Source organism: Malus domestica, chromosome 13, assembly GCF_042453785.1.
Source record: "Malus domestica chromosome 13, GDT2T_hap1".
NCBI lineage: Eukaryota > Viridiplantae > Streptophyta > Magnoliopsida > Rosales > Rosaceae > Malus > Malus domestica.
Window position 1 is genome coordinate 3,526,651 of NC_091673.1, and position 14,742 is coordinate 3,541,392.

At 32.9% G+C, this 14,742-nt stretch overlaps 1 protein-coding gene across 1 annotated transcript; it reads right to left on the reverse strand.

Moving 5' to 3' along the window:
* Nucleotides 1-6,063: 6,063 nt before the first annotated feature.
* Nucleotides 6,064-7,122, reverse strand: LOC103451718 (basic leucine zipper 43-like). Its single transcript, NM_001329018.1, is given in 1 exon segment — nucleotides 6,064-7,122. A coding segment is annotated over 1 exon segment (615 nt). The 5' UTR covers nucleotides 7,018-7,122; the 3' UTR covers nucleotides 6,064-6,402.
* Nucleotides 7,123-14,742: the final 7,620 nt, after the last annotated feature.

Below are 14,742 nucleotides of genomic sequence, written 5' to 3' on the forward strand. Positions count from 1 at the left end.
AAATATGTTCATTTAGTGTTAGAAATGTTACATTTGATAATATCATTTGGTATATTTATATTTATGGCTAAATTTTTTATCATATATTTTTTGTACCCATTTTTAATTTGCAACCTTTTTTTTTATTTGTACCAATTTTCTTTTCACTTTTAATTCCTACAAATATATTAATTTATATTTGTGTCCATGTTTTTTAAGTTTTATTTGTATTTGTACCCATATTTTTTTATTTATTTGTACCTATTTTTAATTTTACTAAATGTACCCATGCTAATTATATGTTTTAAAATATATCAATAGTTTTTTTTTTAAATATGTTAATAATTATGTGGGTACATTATTTTCTTTGCTATAATTTTGTGAAGAACAATATTATTTTATTTTTTATTTTCAAGCATTTATTATATTTTAAAAATATTATTTGAATTTGTTTAAATTTCATAATATGTGGGGCATTAAACACATAAATGCATGAGTTAAATATCTTAAATAATGTTAAGGACCTAGATCAAAATATTTAAACAAATAAGGTTTCTGTCTAACAATTAAGTTGATTAGAGACCGGAACCAAAATGATCATTTTCTATTATTAGATTGAACAACAAACAAAATTGAATTGAAGTGTGTGGACAAAATGTGTGTGATTATAATTTCTTTTAATCGGAACTAAATAAATATTGTACACTAAAATAATATTTGGCCCCAAGGGGACAAAACTAGTGAGTAGTGAAGGAAATCACAAATTTGTATTTGCTTGGTCTGGGATCGATAGATTACAAACGTGGTCGACAGTTTTGTGACGTCCCTCCCGATAATCACATTATATATTACTAATTATGTTTTGAAGAACACCATTATCCGTATGATTATTAAATTACCAGCTCTGGTAATGTGGAAGGGCTCACTCATCACTGCATGCTGCTTAGGGAATTGTGGGGCTTTAGGCAGTAATCTTTGACCATTAGGATAATCACATTAGGTACAGGATTAAGCTCCAAGGGTTTAGTTTATGAATTAGGTGTAATGTAATGTAACTAATTCACTAATGTTATTGGATCCATATATATTTACTAATAATATATTTTAATTTGAAATTCATTATTAATCTAGATATTTATTATATTATGTGAATTAGTAATAGTATGTGACGATATTTTATTTTTACAAGATGAATTTTGATCAGAAATTTAATCACTTCATTCTAAAGACATCTCTCAACGAAATATGAGACTTTATCTCAGGCTACTAATTTCGATGGTTTTCAAGTTAGACAGTCTTATCAAAGTTTTTCTGTCTAGTCGTGTATAATGATTATTTGAAGGGGTGACCAAGATGTTCCCAACATGAACAGGTGTCCATCACATGCATGCCAAGGCATGTGACTTGATCTTACACAAGTACACTTGCAGCTGCATGGTAAACAGTACAGCTAGCTCCCCGTCACCCAAACAAACTCACACTAAACAAATCAGATGGAGATAAAAAAGAAGAAACGCTTTTCAATGATGTCTTTAAATGGTGATTTTTCCTAGGAGGAAGAAGAAATTAAAGAGGCTCAGCATTGACCTGTACTAATTGGTAAGGCCAACGTCTTGACTTTCTGCGCTCTGATACAGTAGGCAGGCAGGCAGCAGTGCACAATAATATCTCGTTCATGGCAGCAGCTCACAAAATCATCGCTCCATCATTGCCCATTTACTCTCTCAAAATTCAAAAGTCAAAACCCAATTTAAATTTCTAGGGTTCAGTTGTTCTCCATAATTATTTACATATAAAGGAGGAAGCTTTTTCATTAACCTGTGCTGAAATTGTGAAGCTTTTGCGACCAAAACAATGGCGAATGCCCAGATTTTGTTCTTCCTTTTGGCCTTTTCTCTATTGTATATTTCAAGAGCGGAAGCCAGAGAGATCCCAGCTGCCTCCACGTTGCCTGTATCTGGTCCAAATGAATCATTATCATCTTCTGCTGCTGCTTCTCCTTCTTATATGGCCATCAGATCTTCATCACTTGTAAGTTAAGGATGGTGATTTACACATTTTCATTTTCTCCTTCTGCACTCTTTTCTTTCTTTCCGTCTCTCGATTCTCCTTTGATTCAACAAAAAAGATAAGAAAGAAAGAAAAGAGTGTAGAGGAGAAAATGAGATAGCAGAAATCACTTCCCTACGTTAATTACCCTTTAATTTTTTTTATCTCATGTTAATCTTAATCCTGGTGCATGTTGATTTCAATTAATTAAAATTTATGTTTTTGTTTTAATTTGTAGGAGGAAGGAAGCCTGGATGGTGAGGCTGATTGCAAGGGATTAAACAGTGAAGAGTGTTTGATGAGAAGGTCCATGGTTGCTCACACAGACTATATCTACACACAAGACATAAGTCCCACTGGACCATGATTTCATTCATCTGTTTTCCCTAGCTACTCTGTTAATTTAGTAAATTTTGCTAGATCATGTAACCAATTAAATTATAGGTTTTGTGTTTTCAGTTGATCAAATATGTTCTCACATTTCAATTAATGACGACTTCAAGCTTGTTCAATGAAAAAACCAAAGTGAAATGACCGTTTGCGTTTGCCAAAGGGCCTTGTTAAAGAATGGGCTCTTTTCACTTGACGCCACTAAAACAGGCCTCTCCCACAAGTGTAGCTAGATGGGATCCATATTGATAACATATCGACAATGTTATTAACAACGTATCAATTCTATATATGTATGTGTTGTTAATGTTGTGGTTGATATGTTATTGATATGAATCTCACTCCAACTATATACAATTGAGCGGGATCTTGTTAAAGAGCTAAAGAAGTAGCTTATAACAGTCGTTAAAAAGAAAAGCTGTCAATGGAAGAACTACACTTGTTAATTCTAGTATCGATGAAATTTATATTTCAGGTGGTTAAGAAAATTTATTCTAGTCCCAATATGCTAGGTCTTGAATTAGATTATATTGCTTGCATAAAAGAAGGCTTAATTTGAGAAATACTTTTAAATGACTAAAAACGCTTTTAGAGAAATATTTTTGGTTTCCAAGTGTTTACTCCACTAATATTGCACTTTAGTGCTATAAGATTGGTTCAAAAAATATTTTTCACAAAAAAACACTTTCAGTCATCTAAAAGTACTTGGCAAACGAGCCCTAAGCTATTACCAAAGAAAAAGTACTAAAGTGCAATATTAGTGGAGTAAATACACTTGGCTCTTTGTTTGGAACCGAAATTAGATAAACCCTAAAAAAAAAGGTGATTAAACTAAGGTCATGCAATGCAGCTGGTCCAAATATGGTTAAACATTTGCCATAAATAAAAGGATGACAATACTGATAACATATTCAACTTAAGTACTTGTTTGCATGTACAGAATAGGATAAGTTTGATTACATATTTAAGTGGAGTTCATTCCTCCTTTTTGATGAAAGCAATTTCTACACTAATAATCCTAAGTGCTCATGCAAAAATCACATTTGATAAATTGTTAGTGATCTTGTTTTCTTGGCTATCACCTATTTATCTTTTTATTTTAGCAATATCTTAATCTGACAGATATTACGAAAGAAGAGATTCAAATTTAAGTGTAGAGAAGAATCAAACTGTTTTAGCCAATTTGTTTATGTCTAAGTCTGCAACTAATCTTTTTTAGGATAAATATATAAATAATCATGATTATTAGTTATTATCTATAACTTATCATCATCCTAATTGTTTTATTTTATATGTAATGAAGCCTAAATTTAGGAGGGGAAAATATCATTTTTATAATTTGTGTACATGCATGTCTGTTTTTTAAATTAAAAATTAAAAATTGAAATTTGTAATTGTTTATATTAATGAAATTTTAAATAAAACCCATAATTTATGGGATTAAAAATAATAAAATATAAATTATACTCTCTATTATATTGTGTGTGTGTGTGTGTGTGTATATATGTATGGGTACATTAACCAAAATTAACAAAAAAAATTATTGTACCAAAACATGGATACATTCTCAAATCAACGAAAAAGAATGTACCCATATAAGTTTAAACATGGATTAAAAAATTTGAAAGGATTTTATATTAAAAAAAGGGTACATTTTACATATAACAAATTGATATACTTGAGAATGGGTACATTTAAGATTAAAAAAATTGAAAAATTATATGAATGGGTACATTTAAGATTAAAAAATTGAGAATCTTTTTATATATAAAAAAAAACTAATAGGTACAAACTTAATTTAATTTAATTTTTTATTATTTTGGAAATGTTTGAATTGAAAATTAATTAGAAGTTTAATATAGGTGCGAGTATTAAAACCTAAATTAATTACTAATTTTTATATTAAAAAATTATATAATAAACATGTAAATTCATTATCACATTAATGCTAGGGACTTGAATCAAAATTTGAGAACTAATAAGGTTTTAGTCAATGAACAGTAAGAACTAGGGACCGGATACTAATTTTTCCTTAAAAATAATATTCTAATGTATTATATCATGACATTTAATGTATTGGATCGTGTTACCAACACTTTGAAAAATTTATTTGATTTGTCAACCTTAATTATTATCTTTGCACTTGATCATTGGTTTTATCTCACTGCTTTTTCTACTCACTTCCATAGTTCCATATCTCTGTGTGAAGGTCAAAAATCTCCACAGCAGATATTTGACAGAATGACCCATCCAAATGATGACCACAAAGGGGGTCTCTGCCGTTTCTTTCATCCATAAGAGAAGACGGTCCAACTCTTACTAGGAATATGAGGTAGCCCTGTTGACGTTTAAGTTAGGGTTTTGTGGAGAGATTTGGTTTGACATATTTTTGTAGTCTTAATTGTGATTTATAAAAATTATATGTTGGAAACATCATCAAAGTCATAAAACAATATAGACCAGCGGAATATTCTTAGGTGTCACCAATTGTATATATAAACTCATGTGTTTTCTTTTGCATCATCACATGACATATTGTTGTATACAATTAGTACAAATGAAATTGAGCGAGACTAAGACGTAGGTCAAGTTGCTTAAATTAATACTAGGATTTGCATCATGACTATATATGTATGTATGGGTGCTTATTTTCTGACGATATTATGGAAATGTGATCACACATACTTTGAAGGAAGGGGCCTGGCTAGAATGTGAGGCATAACTTATGGTGGGACTTGGTAATGCTGCATTATATATGACAAATGCATGTGTGTGTGCTTCCAACAGTACCAGAAGAAAAAGGTACATCTACTGTTGAAGCAGCACCTAAAGCCTCAGTGTAATGCTAGGTATACAAACTTTTCATACTAAATTTATAAATTATGTGACGTGTCATCAATAAGAAATAAACACGTTAATCAACACTTAGTAATAATCCAATCATCAACAATCACGTCATATTCACCAATAAGAAATAAGCACGTTAATCAATACTTAAGTAATAATTTAATCATCAACAATCACATTATATGGGTACAAAATATGATTTAAATAGATGATCTCTCCACCATTACCCTCTGCGTCGGCTTTCTTGGCGGGACCTTCGAATTCGTTCACGAAAGCAATGATGGAAGCTTGGTTTAGCTGAAAAAAGCCAGACAACAGAGATAGATCACAATAAAAAGTTAAAAACAAAAACATTACTGAGAGGGGTGTAAATTTGCTAGCTAGTGGATAAACCTTTTCAAATGTTTAGTTTTCGCACAGTAGTCAGGCATTTTTGTATGATGAGCCACCACCACCACCTCCACCTCCACCACCTCCACCATTTCTTGTCTTTCTCCTGTTCCCGCTGCTAGTCTCCGACTCACTCAGATTGTTCCCACAAAGTTACTGACTGTTCTCCCCGAATTGATCCTTGTACGCTTTTTTTCCCGAGTTTAGTACCTTGGATAGTATCCATTTTTCGCTTATAGTGGTGATGGGAGATTTTCAATTTTGTAGATTAGTAAGTACCAAATAGTAACCCTTTTGTTCTGATCTTTCTAAATGCTGCAATGTCTTGTGTATTTCATTTTTCAGGTGGTTGGTGGGGTTCTCAGTTGTCTAACTAGAAAAAAAAAAAAAAAGATAAAGTGATGATATGAATGATTCAGTGTTTGATAATTCTTTGATGGGCTACAAAGAAAAATCATTTCAATAATTACGACCTGCAAGTACGTTTTACAGATGTGTACGCGGCGAGAAGCGCAAACTCTTGCTTGTAACCAGCGATATATAATACATCCTCTTCTCTCTATCTCTCTCGTCAAGTTCGCGTGCATCGACTTTAATATGATAAAAACTACTCTATTAGCCAAGTTGAGATAAGATGGTGGCTAAGTGCTTTGAAGGATAAAAAACACTGAAAGCTTTTAGAGTAAACAAAAGGGACATAAAGTAGGCTAAGTTACAATGGCAGGATAACAGTGATCCTCATCTATCTTAATGGAGCAAATCGGCCGATGCAGCGATGGATTGGTTCGATGACTCGGCTCTGAGATGAGCCGTGTTGCAGGGCACCTCTCCCTCCAGCTCTCTGAAGGTAGAAGCATTTATATTGTAAGGGCTGCCAATCTGCAGGTTTGTGAGCATTTGGCGAAGGTCACAAGCTTCTTCCTTGAGCCGAGCATTCTCCTCCACAACCATGTCGTGGGACTCCGAAAGGTTGTTCAACCTGTCTATCAGGCTGTGGTTCTCATTCCTCAGCCGGACCACCTGCGACCAGAGCTCGTCGAGGTGCTTCTGCTTCCTCATCCGCGATCTACGGGCTGATTCTCTGTTGGATATCATTCTCCTATGCTTCCTCTCGTCGATGACTCTGAGGTGGTGGTGTTCTTCGGCGTCGTCAGAGGTGCTGGAGTTGTTGCTGAGGCTGGAGGATTGTTGAGTGAAGTCATGGCCTATAGGAGGAGCGATTTGACGGGATAAGTTGTTGAACGAAGTGTTGAAATGGAGGGAGGGAATTTGGTTCTGCATGAAGGCAAAGTCAGAGGGATTTGGAAGTGGGATTTCAGGTTCAAAGTAGTGGAGTCCTGAAATGATCTCACCTGGAAGCATGGTTCTCAAAGCTCGGAGTTATTTTGCTTAAGGTTTTTATGGACTTGCAGTTGAAGGGGTTGTGACCTGTGCTTTGGAGGGCAAGGCAGGGGATGACAGCATGAAGAGTGGGAGGGGTTTTATAAAGGGAAGGGAATTGGACCAGGTTTAACAACAAATAAAAGAGCAACAGTTTCAGGGGCTTACATAAGCAAGCGTGGACAATTATTGAAACGGGACAGGAAAATGTGTCTAATGTATGTGGAGGAAGAGATATATATTCATCTTAACATGGATCATATTTCACCATGGTTATTGGTCGTGGTATTAGAAGACAATGTTACTGTGAATTAATAATTCGAGCGTAACTGAGGGAGGGAGATTCAAGTAAGCAGTCGGATATATAAAAAGAGAGATTCGAATCAAGATGTTTATGTGTTGAGAAATGCCAATAAGACTCTTTCAAAAGGAAAACTTTCTATGAACTTTCTGTCATCTCATATTTTTAGCATAATATTTTATAATGTTGTTACATGAATTGACGTTTAATTGTTAGATAACATAAAATTTATGAAAAGTCTAACTTTAAAAGTCTCCTTAACATTTCTCGTATGTGTTTATATATATGAGATTCATGTGCATGAGCATGCGTTTGTAAATTTGGATAATGATTTGGCGTCATATATATATATATATATGATGGTTATTAGAAGAGAAAAAAAGTTTATGATGTGGGGGAGTAATAATTATGGTGTGGAATTTTATGTGATGACGCAATGAAGGTCAGCTTAAAAGGTAAATGACTAAAATTAAACTCAGTTTGTGATGACTAAATTAATTTGTGTGTTTTATTTGTTTAATTTGGATGACTCACTGAGCACTCCAACCTTTGGATTGAAGACCCCATCAAGGTGAATTATTACTAAATTATCTAAATTGTTCGCATCAAATACCTAAATATCCTCCCATCCATTTTCTTGAAATATTAGATTACTATTGTCTGGCCAAGGACACATCTTTTGCAGATTCCTGAGTGAGCTTTGGCAACATAGTACTGAATAGTGCTTGGCTTTTGAACCCTCTTTCCTTTGTTTATGTTATTTGCATGTTATGGCAAACTTTTATGCTCTTGTATGATGATTTTCTTCTCATATCATATGAAAGACGTGAAATCTCTGCAGACATAAATGCTTTTAATCACTTAAACCAAACAGAATTATTAACTAAACAAATTTCCATAACCAAAAGCTGGTACTCTTGGATAAAAGTATAACGAAAAACAGATTCACATTAATTCTACTTATTAGGTCAAACTTTTTGTTTCTTAAGCAAGAAAGTGCAGACTTTATGGTGATTGGAAGGGAACTAAATGGCACTTAACCAAAGATGGCACTTGTACCACATAGACAACTACTGATGTTTTATAATTCATAGAGATGACACCTGCTGTGAATTTTTGATACGATTCAAAACCACTTATATGATCTAACTTCCACCACATATTATATATGATTTGAAGGTTCAGTGTTCCTCGTCCAACCAAGTTTACAAGTTCATCATTATTCTTTCACGACGTATTAGGTAATGCCACTTCAGGAGAGGTCAGTAACACAACTAATATGCCAAATGTTATAATATATAAGTTTTTTGATACTTGAAAATACATTTTAACAATTTATATTATGATACTTAGTGTACCGAGTTGTATTTCTTGAAAATTTTCTCCTTCCCCAGACCTACTTGTCAATTTTTTTTTATAGAGAAGATGAATGCTAAAAGAAGATTAGATCAATTAAAAAAGTGGTGTTGCCAAATCTCAGAGCCAGACAGCAACTTGCAGACAAATCTTCTGAATGATTTGCATTTAAAAACAGAGTTTAGCACCCTGTGATTTTATCCTTACCTTTATTAATCACAATTATTTAACTATGCATGGTTTAGGTGCTTCCCCACTACATCAAACTTCCATTCTGCTCCTAAATTCCAAAGCTAACTGGATAAGACCAGCGAGTGTGATTAAGGAATGTTCCAATAAAAGCATCTGCTAAACATGAACCTAACCTCGTGTTCTAACTTTTCATTAGGAAGATGGAAATAGCACAATCCATTGTGTGTAGATTCAAAACTTTGTACAATTAGTGGTAATGACATTAGTTTGAAGTGTTTTTCAAGATGAGCAATATGTGCTTTTGCATATCTTCATGTGGCCTCACCAAGTTTTTTATCCGACCACCCAATAAGATGTTATATCGCGATTTACTTTCCATCTAATTGAACTTCTACTAACAAACATAATGATATGATGTAATTGAAATATCAAGAACATAAATGATATGTTGATAATCAATAATGTGTTCATATGTTTGTCGATATTAAGTAGTCAAACATTATACATGATTATGCATCACGACCCAAAATTCTTTCGCTAATAAGAAGTGACACTGCGATACCCTAGCAAAAATGTTAATGAACAAAGACAAAAGAATCACCAAAAATGTACGAAATAATTTCCCATAAATAGGCCCTATGTATAGCTCCTATCCATGACCAAACATACTTTTTTTTTATCACAAGAGTCACAACCTCATGATAAATCAAAATATAAATCCCACAGACAACAAATACAACTTGAAAACTTCGGGTCCTACCCATTAAAAGAAGACAACAAAAGAATAAAGAGAGAAAGCAAAAGACATGATTCACATGAACATGCCTCCATGGCTGCTACAATGGTTTTTCTTACTTTTTTTTTCCAAAGTTTTTGTGTTTTTGCCTAGTCTATATCTATACATGCAGTAACCAATAGTAGCTAGGGTTTTGTAATGGCTGACGGATAGGTATATATAGATAAAATATGCAGACACAGAAGAGAGAGGGAGCACCACAAAAGTGAGCAAGGTGTTGCCTACAGAGAGGGGACTGGATTTAACAGCTGCCTATTTCTGGTGCCAAAAATTACATCATCTGGGAATTTAGAGGGCAACCAAGGTGAAACAATATGATTATCGTGCACAGTGGGGTCTAATTTGTTTATTTTTTTCTGCAAGCTCTCTCGCGTGGGTGCACGGTGGACCAACCCACTAGGGCCACTCTCGGCCATTTGCTTGGCCCGTCAACTCAGCAAGCCCGAGCAAAGTATGAAGCCACCAACCCACCTCACTCCCTCTCTCTCTTGTATGCACACACAAAGCTAATTAACATGGAAGATGATTTTCTCCCCTTCAAATCTCTCTCATTTTTTTTTCTCTTATTTGAACGGTTATGATTAAACCATGTCAACATCTTATATTGATTTTTTATAGGAACAAAAAGACAAAAAATAAAATGTGAAAAAAAGGAAGGGAAAAAGATGGAAATAGGAAGATAGAGAATTCTACTCCAATTAATATTGGACTGATCATGGGACATGATGAGAATCCTTTTTGAGGCATTATAAATGTGGCATATGTCTTGTTAGCTGTTACCTTCCCTTTTAGTTTCTTCTTGAACTTATGATTCCCAGTTAGTTGATTTTTTTGAAGATATAATCTTTAATTTAAAAGTTACCTAAAAAGATAAAAAAAATATTCTTCATTGGATCAAATTGCATAATAAGAACGAAATGGAAGAAGATAAAGAACAATACCAATTAAGAAGATTACTAACTTTCCTCAGTTAGAATATAAAATAAAGATCTTAAACTCTACTTCACATTAAGGATAACAGATCGATGCTTCTCTATATATATACTCGCAACATTAATTAAATAGGACTTACAATAAGATGATTGCATGCAGTCCTAATGCAATCCAAAGCACGATTGCATGCAGTCCGATGTTCAACAAAATGCCTAAAAAGGCCGATATAGATTGGGAAGCCAAGGGAAATTGCACAAGATGATGTACTTGCTTCATCTTGTTTCCGAGAAGAAAAGTTCTTGAATCTGCCACTTGTTGTGTGGATAGATTCTTCAACATGCCTGGAACATGGGCACATATACATACAGTACGTGTCGTTATACAATTGGAAGGACACTTGAAAAAATTTTCCTCCAATTATATAATGACATGTGATGTACAACCCCGTGTTCCGGGCACATTGAAAAGTCAATACTGTGTGAACTTTTTTTACTTGGTCCCTTATTAAGAGAATTGCTAATGAGACTTTCTCAAAAGTGGGACTCTCCATAAACTCTTTGTCACCTCATATTTTTTACACAATGTTTTATAATGTTAGGACGGGAATTGACGTCAAACTGTGAGGTGACAGAGAGTCAATGAAAAGCCCTACTTTTGAGAGAGTCCCTTAACATTCCGCCCCTTATAATAGTGTGGATTCGAGAAGGACATTGTACAATATTATTATTATTATTATTATTATTTAATAAAATTAGTATTATTAAGAGAAGGTTCGAAAATGTTACAATAAATTGGGGAGGAGAAATAATTCGAAACAATTACAATAATTTAGAGGGTGAAAAAGTTTCAAACCTGCGGATGCATGAGTACAAACTCGATACCTTATCCACTAAGATATTGAACAAAATTGTAGAAAATTATTACCATGTTGTGTACACTACAATAATTGTTCATAAACTTGAAAAACGAAGACGTTTTGCTCAATATTTTTTTATAGAAAACTTCATTTGAATCTTTGGCAAAGATAATTTTTAGATTAAAACAATGAATAAGATCAAAGTCTAATTTTAATCCCTTAATACATTAATAACCTCATTTATTAATTTATATATTTTTAATTTTTTATCTTTTTCTTCCTAATTTTTAATGTATTAATTTTATTTCATTATAATTTTCATTTTCACTTCATTTATCGTAATATATTTTGTTGTAAATATTTAGATAAATTAATTTTTGTGATACAATCTATTTTGATGTACTTTGTCTTCTTCATTTGGGTACATTAAATTCATTATAATACATTTTGGTACATACATTTAGGTATACACATTTCCATACATACATTTCGATACAAACATTTAGGTACATTAATTCAACATAATACATTTTGTTACTAACATTTCAGTGCATACATTTTGGTACACACATTTAGGTACATTTTCCTACTCCATTGATTAAAATCATATTTCTTTTCAATTTTTTATTAAGGTCTTTGGGTATTAATAACATCATTAATTATTTCAATAATAAAATATTTTTTATTTCTAAATATATTCATTTAATGTTAAAAATGTTACAATTTGTATATTTATATTTATGACTAAACTTTTTATCATATATTTTTAGTTTTAGTTAGTACCCATTTTTAATTTGTAATTCTTTTTTAATTTGTACCAATTTTTTTTTTCAGTTTTAATTTGTACCCATATATTAATTTCTTTTTGTGCCCATATTTTTTAAAGTTTATTTGTATTTGTACCCATATATTTTTTTATTTGTACTTTTTATTTTGCTAAATGTACCCATGCTAATTATATGTACCCATTCATGTAAAACTTTTTAATCTTAAAATGTACTCATTCTTAAATATAACAATTTGTTATATGTAAAATGTACCATTTTTTTTTATATAAAATCTACTCAATTTTTTTCTAATCCGTTTTTAAACTTATATGGGTACATTCTTTTTTCTTTGATTTTAAATTGTATCCATGTCAAGTTTAATCAAAGAAATTTACTAATGTTATTAAGCCTAATTTTTTTTTTTTGTTGTGATTTTGAAGAATGTACCCATGTTTTGATACAATAATTTTTTTGGTTAATTTTGATGAATGTACCTGTCACATCCCAGTCCAGGCCCCCACCACATCCCGGGCTCGACTCCACTGTAGCACGATATTATCCGCTTTGGGCTCCGACCACGCCCTCATGATTTTGTTTTTGGAAACTCACACGAGAACTTCCCAGTGGGTCACCCATCATGGGATTGCTCTCGCACGAACTCGTTTAACTTTGGAGTTCCGATGGAACCCGAAACCAGTAAGCTCCCAAAATGTCTCGTGTTAGGTAGAGATGAGAATATACATATAAGGCTTATAGAATCCACTCTTTCTGGGCGATGTGGGATGTTACAATCCACCATCCTTAGGGGCCCGACGTCCTTGTTGGCACATATCCGACCAGGGATTGGTTCTAATACCAAATTGTCACATCCCGGCCCGGGCAACAAATTGTCACATTCCGGCTCGGGCCCCCACCACATCCTGGGCTCGACTCCACTGTAGCACGATATTGTCCACATTGGGCCCCGACCATGCCTTCACGGTTTTGTTTCTGGGAACTCACACGAGAACTTCACAGTGGGTCACCCATCATGGGATTGCTCTCACGCGAACTCGCTTAACTTCGGAGTTATGATGGAACCCGAAGCCAGTGAGCTCCCAAAAGGCCTCGTGCTAGGTAGAGATGATAATATACATATAAGGCTTACATGATCCACTCCCCTGGGCAATGTGGGATGTTACAGTACCCATGTTTACACACACACACACACACACACACACAATAGTATATTATATTTTAATATTTTTAATCCCACAAATTATGATTTTTTATTTAAAATCTCATTTATATAAACAACTAAAATTTCTAATTTTTAATTTAAAAAATATAGTAACGTACATAGAAATAAATTATCACATTAATTTCAGGGACCTCGATCAAAAATTAAAAACCAACAAGGTTTTAATCAAAGAATATTCATAACTAAGGACCACATCCAAAGTATCCTTTAATTTAATATAATACATTTTAGTGCATATATTTCGGTACATACATTTCGATACTAACATTTAAATACATTAATTCAATATAATACATTTCAGTACTAACATTTAGGTACATTAATTGAGTCTTTTAAGTTTGAAGAATGTTAAATAAAATTAATAAATAAAAAAACTCTTTTTTGGTCAAAAAATAAATTAAAATTTGTATATTAATAAATTTAAATATTAATGGGAGATATTAAATAAAATGCACATTAATTATTTTGAATTAAGGGCACATCAAGAGATTATAATTAATATGTAATCTAACACCAGATTTATTTTAAATTTCAATATTCTTAAATGATTAAAGTTAAAAACCCCTATTTTTTATCCAAAACATGTAAGATAGAGTACTCACCACTCAGTACTTACTGGATCTTCTTCTTCCAATGTCATTGCCTGCCATGAAGCTCTTGGAATATCCATGAGACCACTGCAAATGAACATCGATATTTTTATATTTTCATGCATTTTTAGGGTTTTCCCATCACAAATATACAATCTTTCAAATTTAATTAATTTCTCATAACCAAGATTCTAAAAGATGCTAGGCGCTAGTCGGGCGAGGGGATGGGGCCTAGCGCCTAGGCAGGCGCCTAGGTGGACTAGGCGAATTTAAGTAAATCTATTATATTTCATGTAAATAAGTATTTATTTATATTTAAAATGTATATAATTTCATTACAAACTACAAAATAGAATGACATATATATTATGAAGTATTGGAACATAATGAAAACATGGGGAACAAGCATATAATGTGTGTTCATTTAAGTATTCAACAAGTCTGTTACAATTTATTGAAGAAAAAAATAAAATGCAAAATGAAAGTTATATATTTTCTATCTAAGTGAGTCGCAACCTAGGTGGGTCTGGGCATGCTAGGCGGTCTAGGCGCAATTTCTTAATTTTCAAACGCCTAAACATTAATCGGGATGGTAACCAATCGCCTAGCGCCTAGACAGGGCTTAGACGGCGCTAAGCGGGAATTTTTAGAACAGTACTCAGAACCGACACTTGTA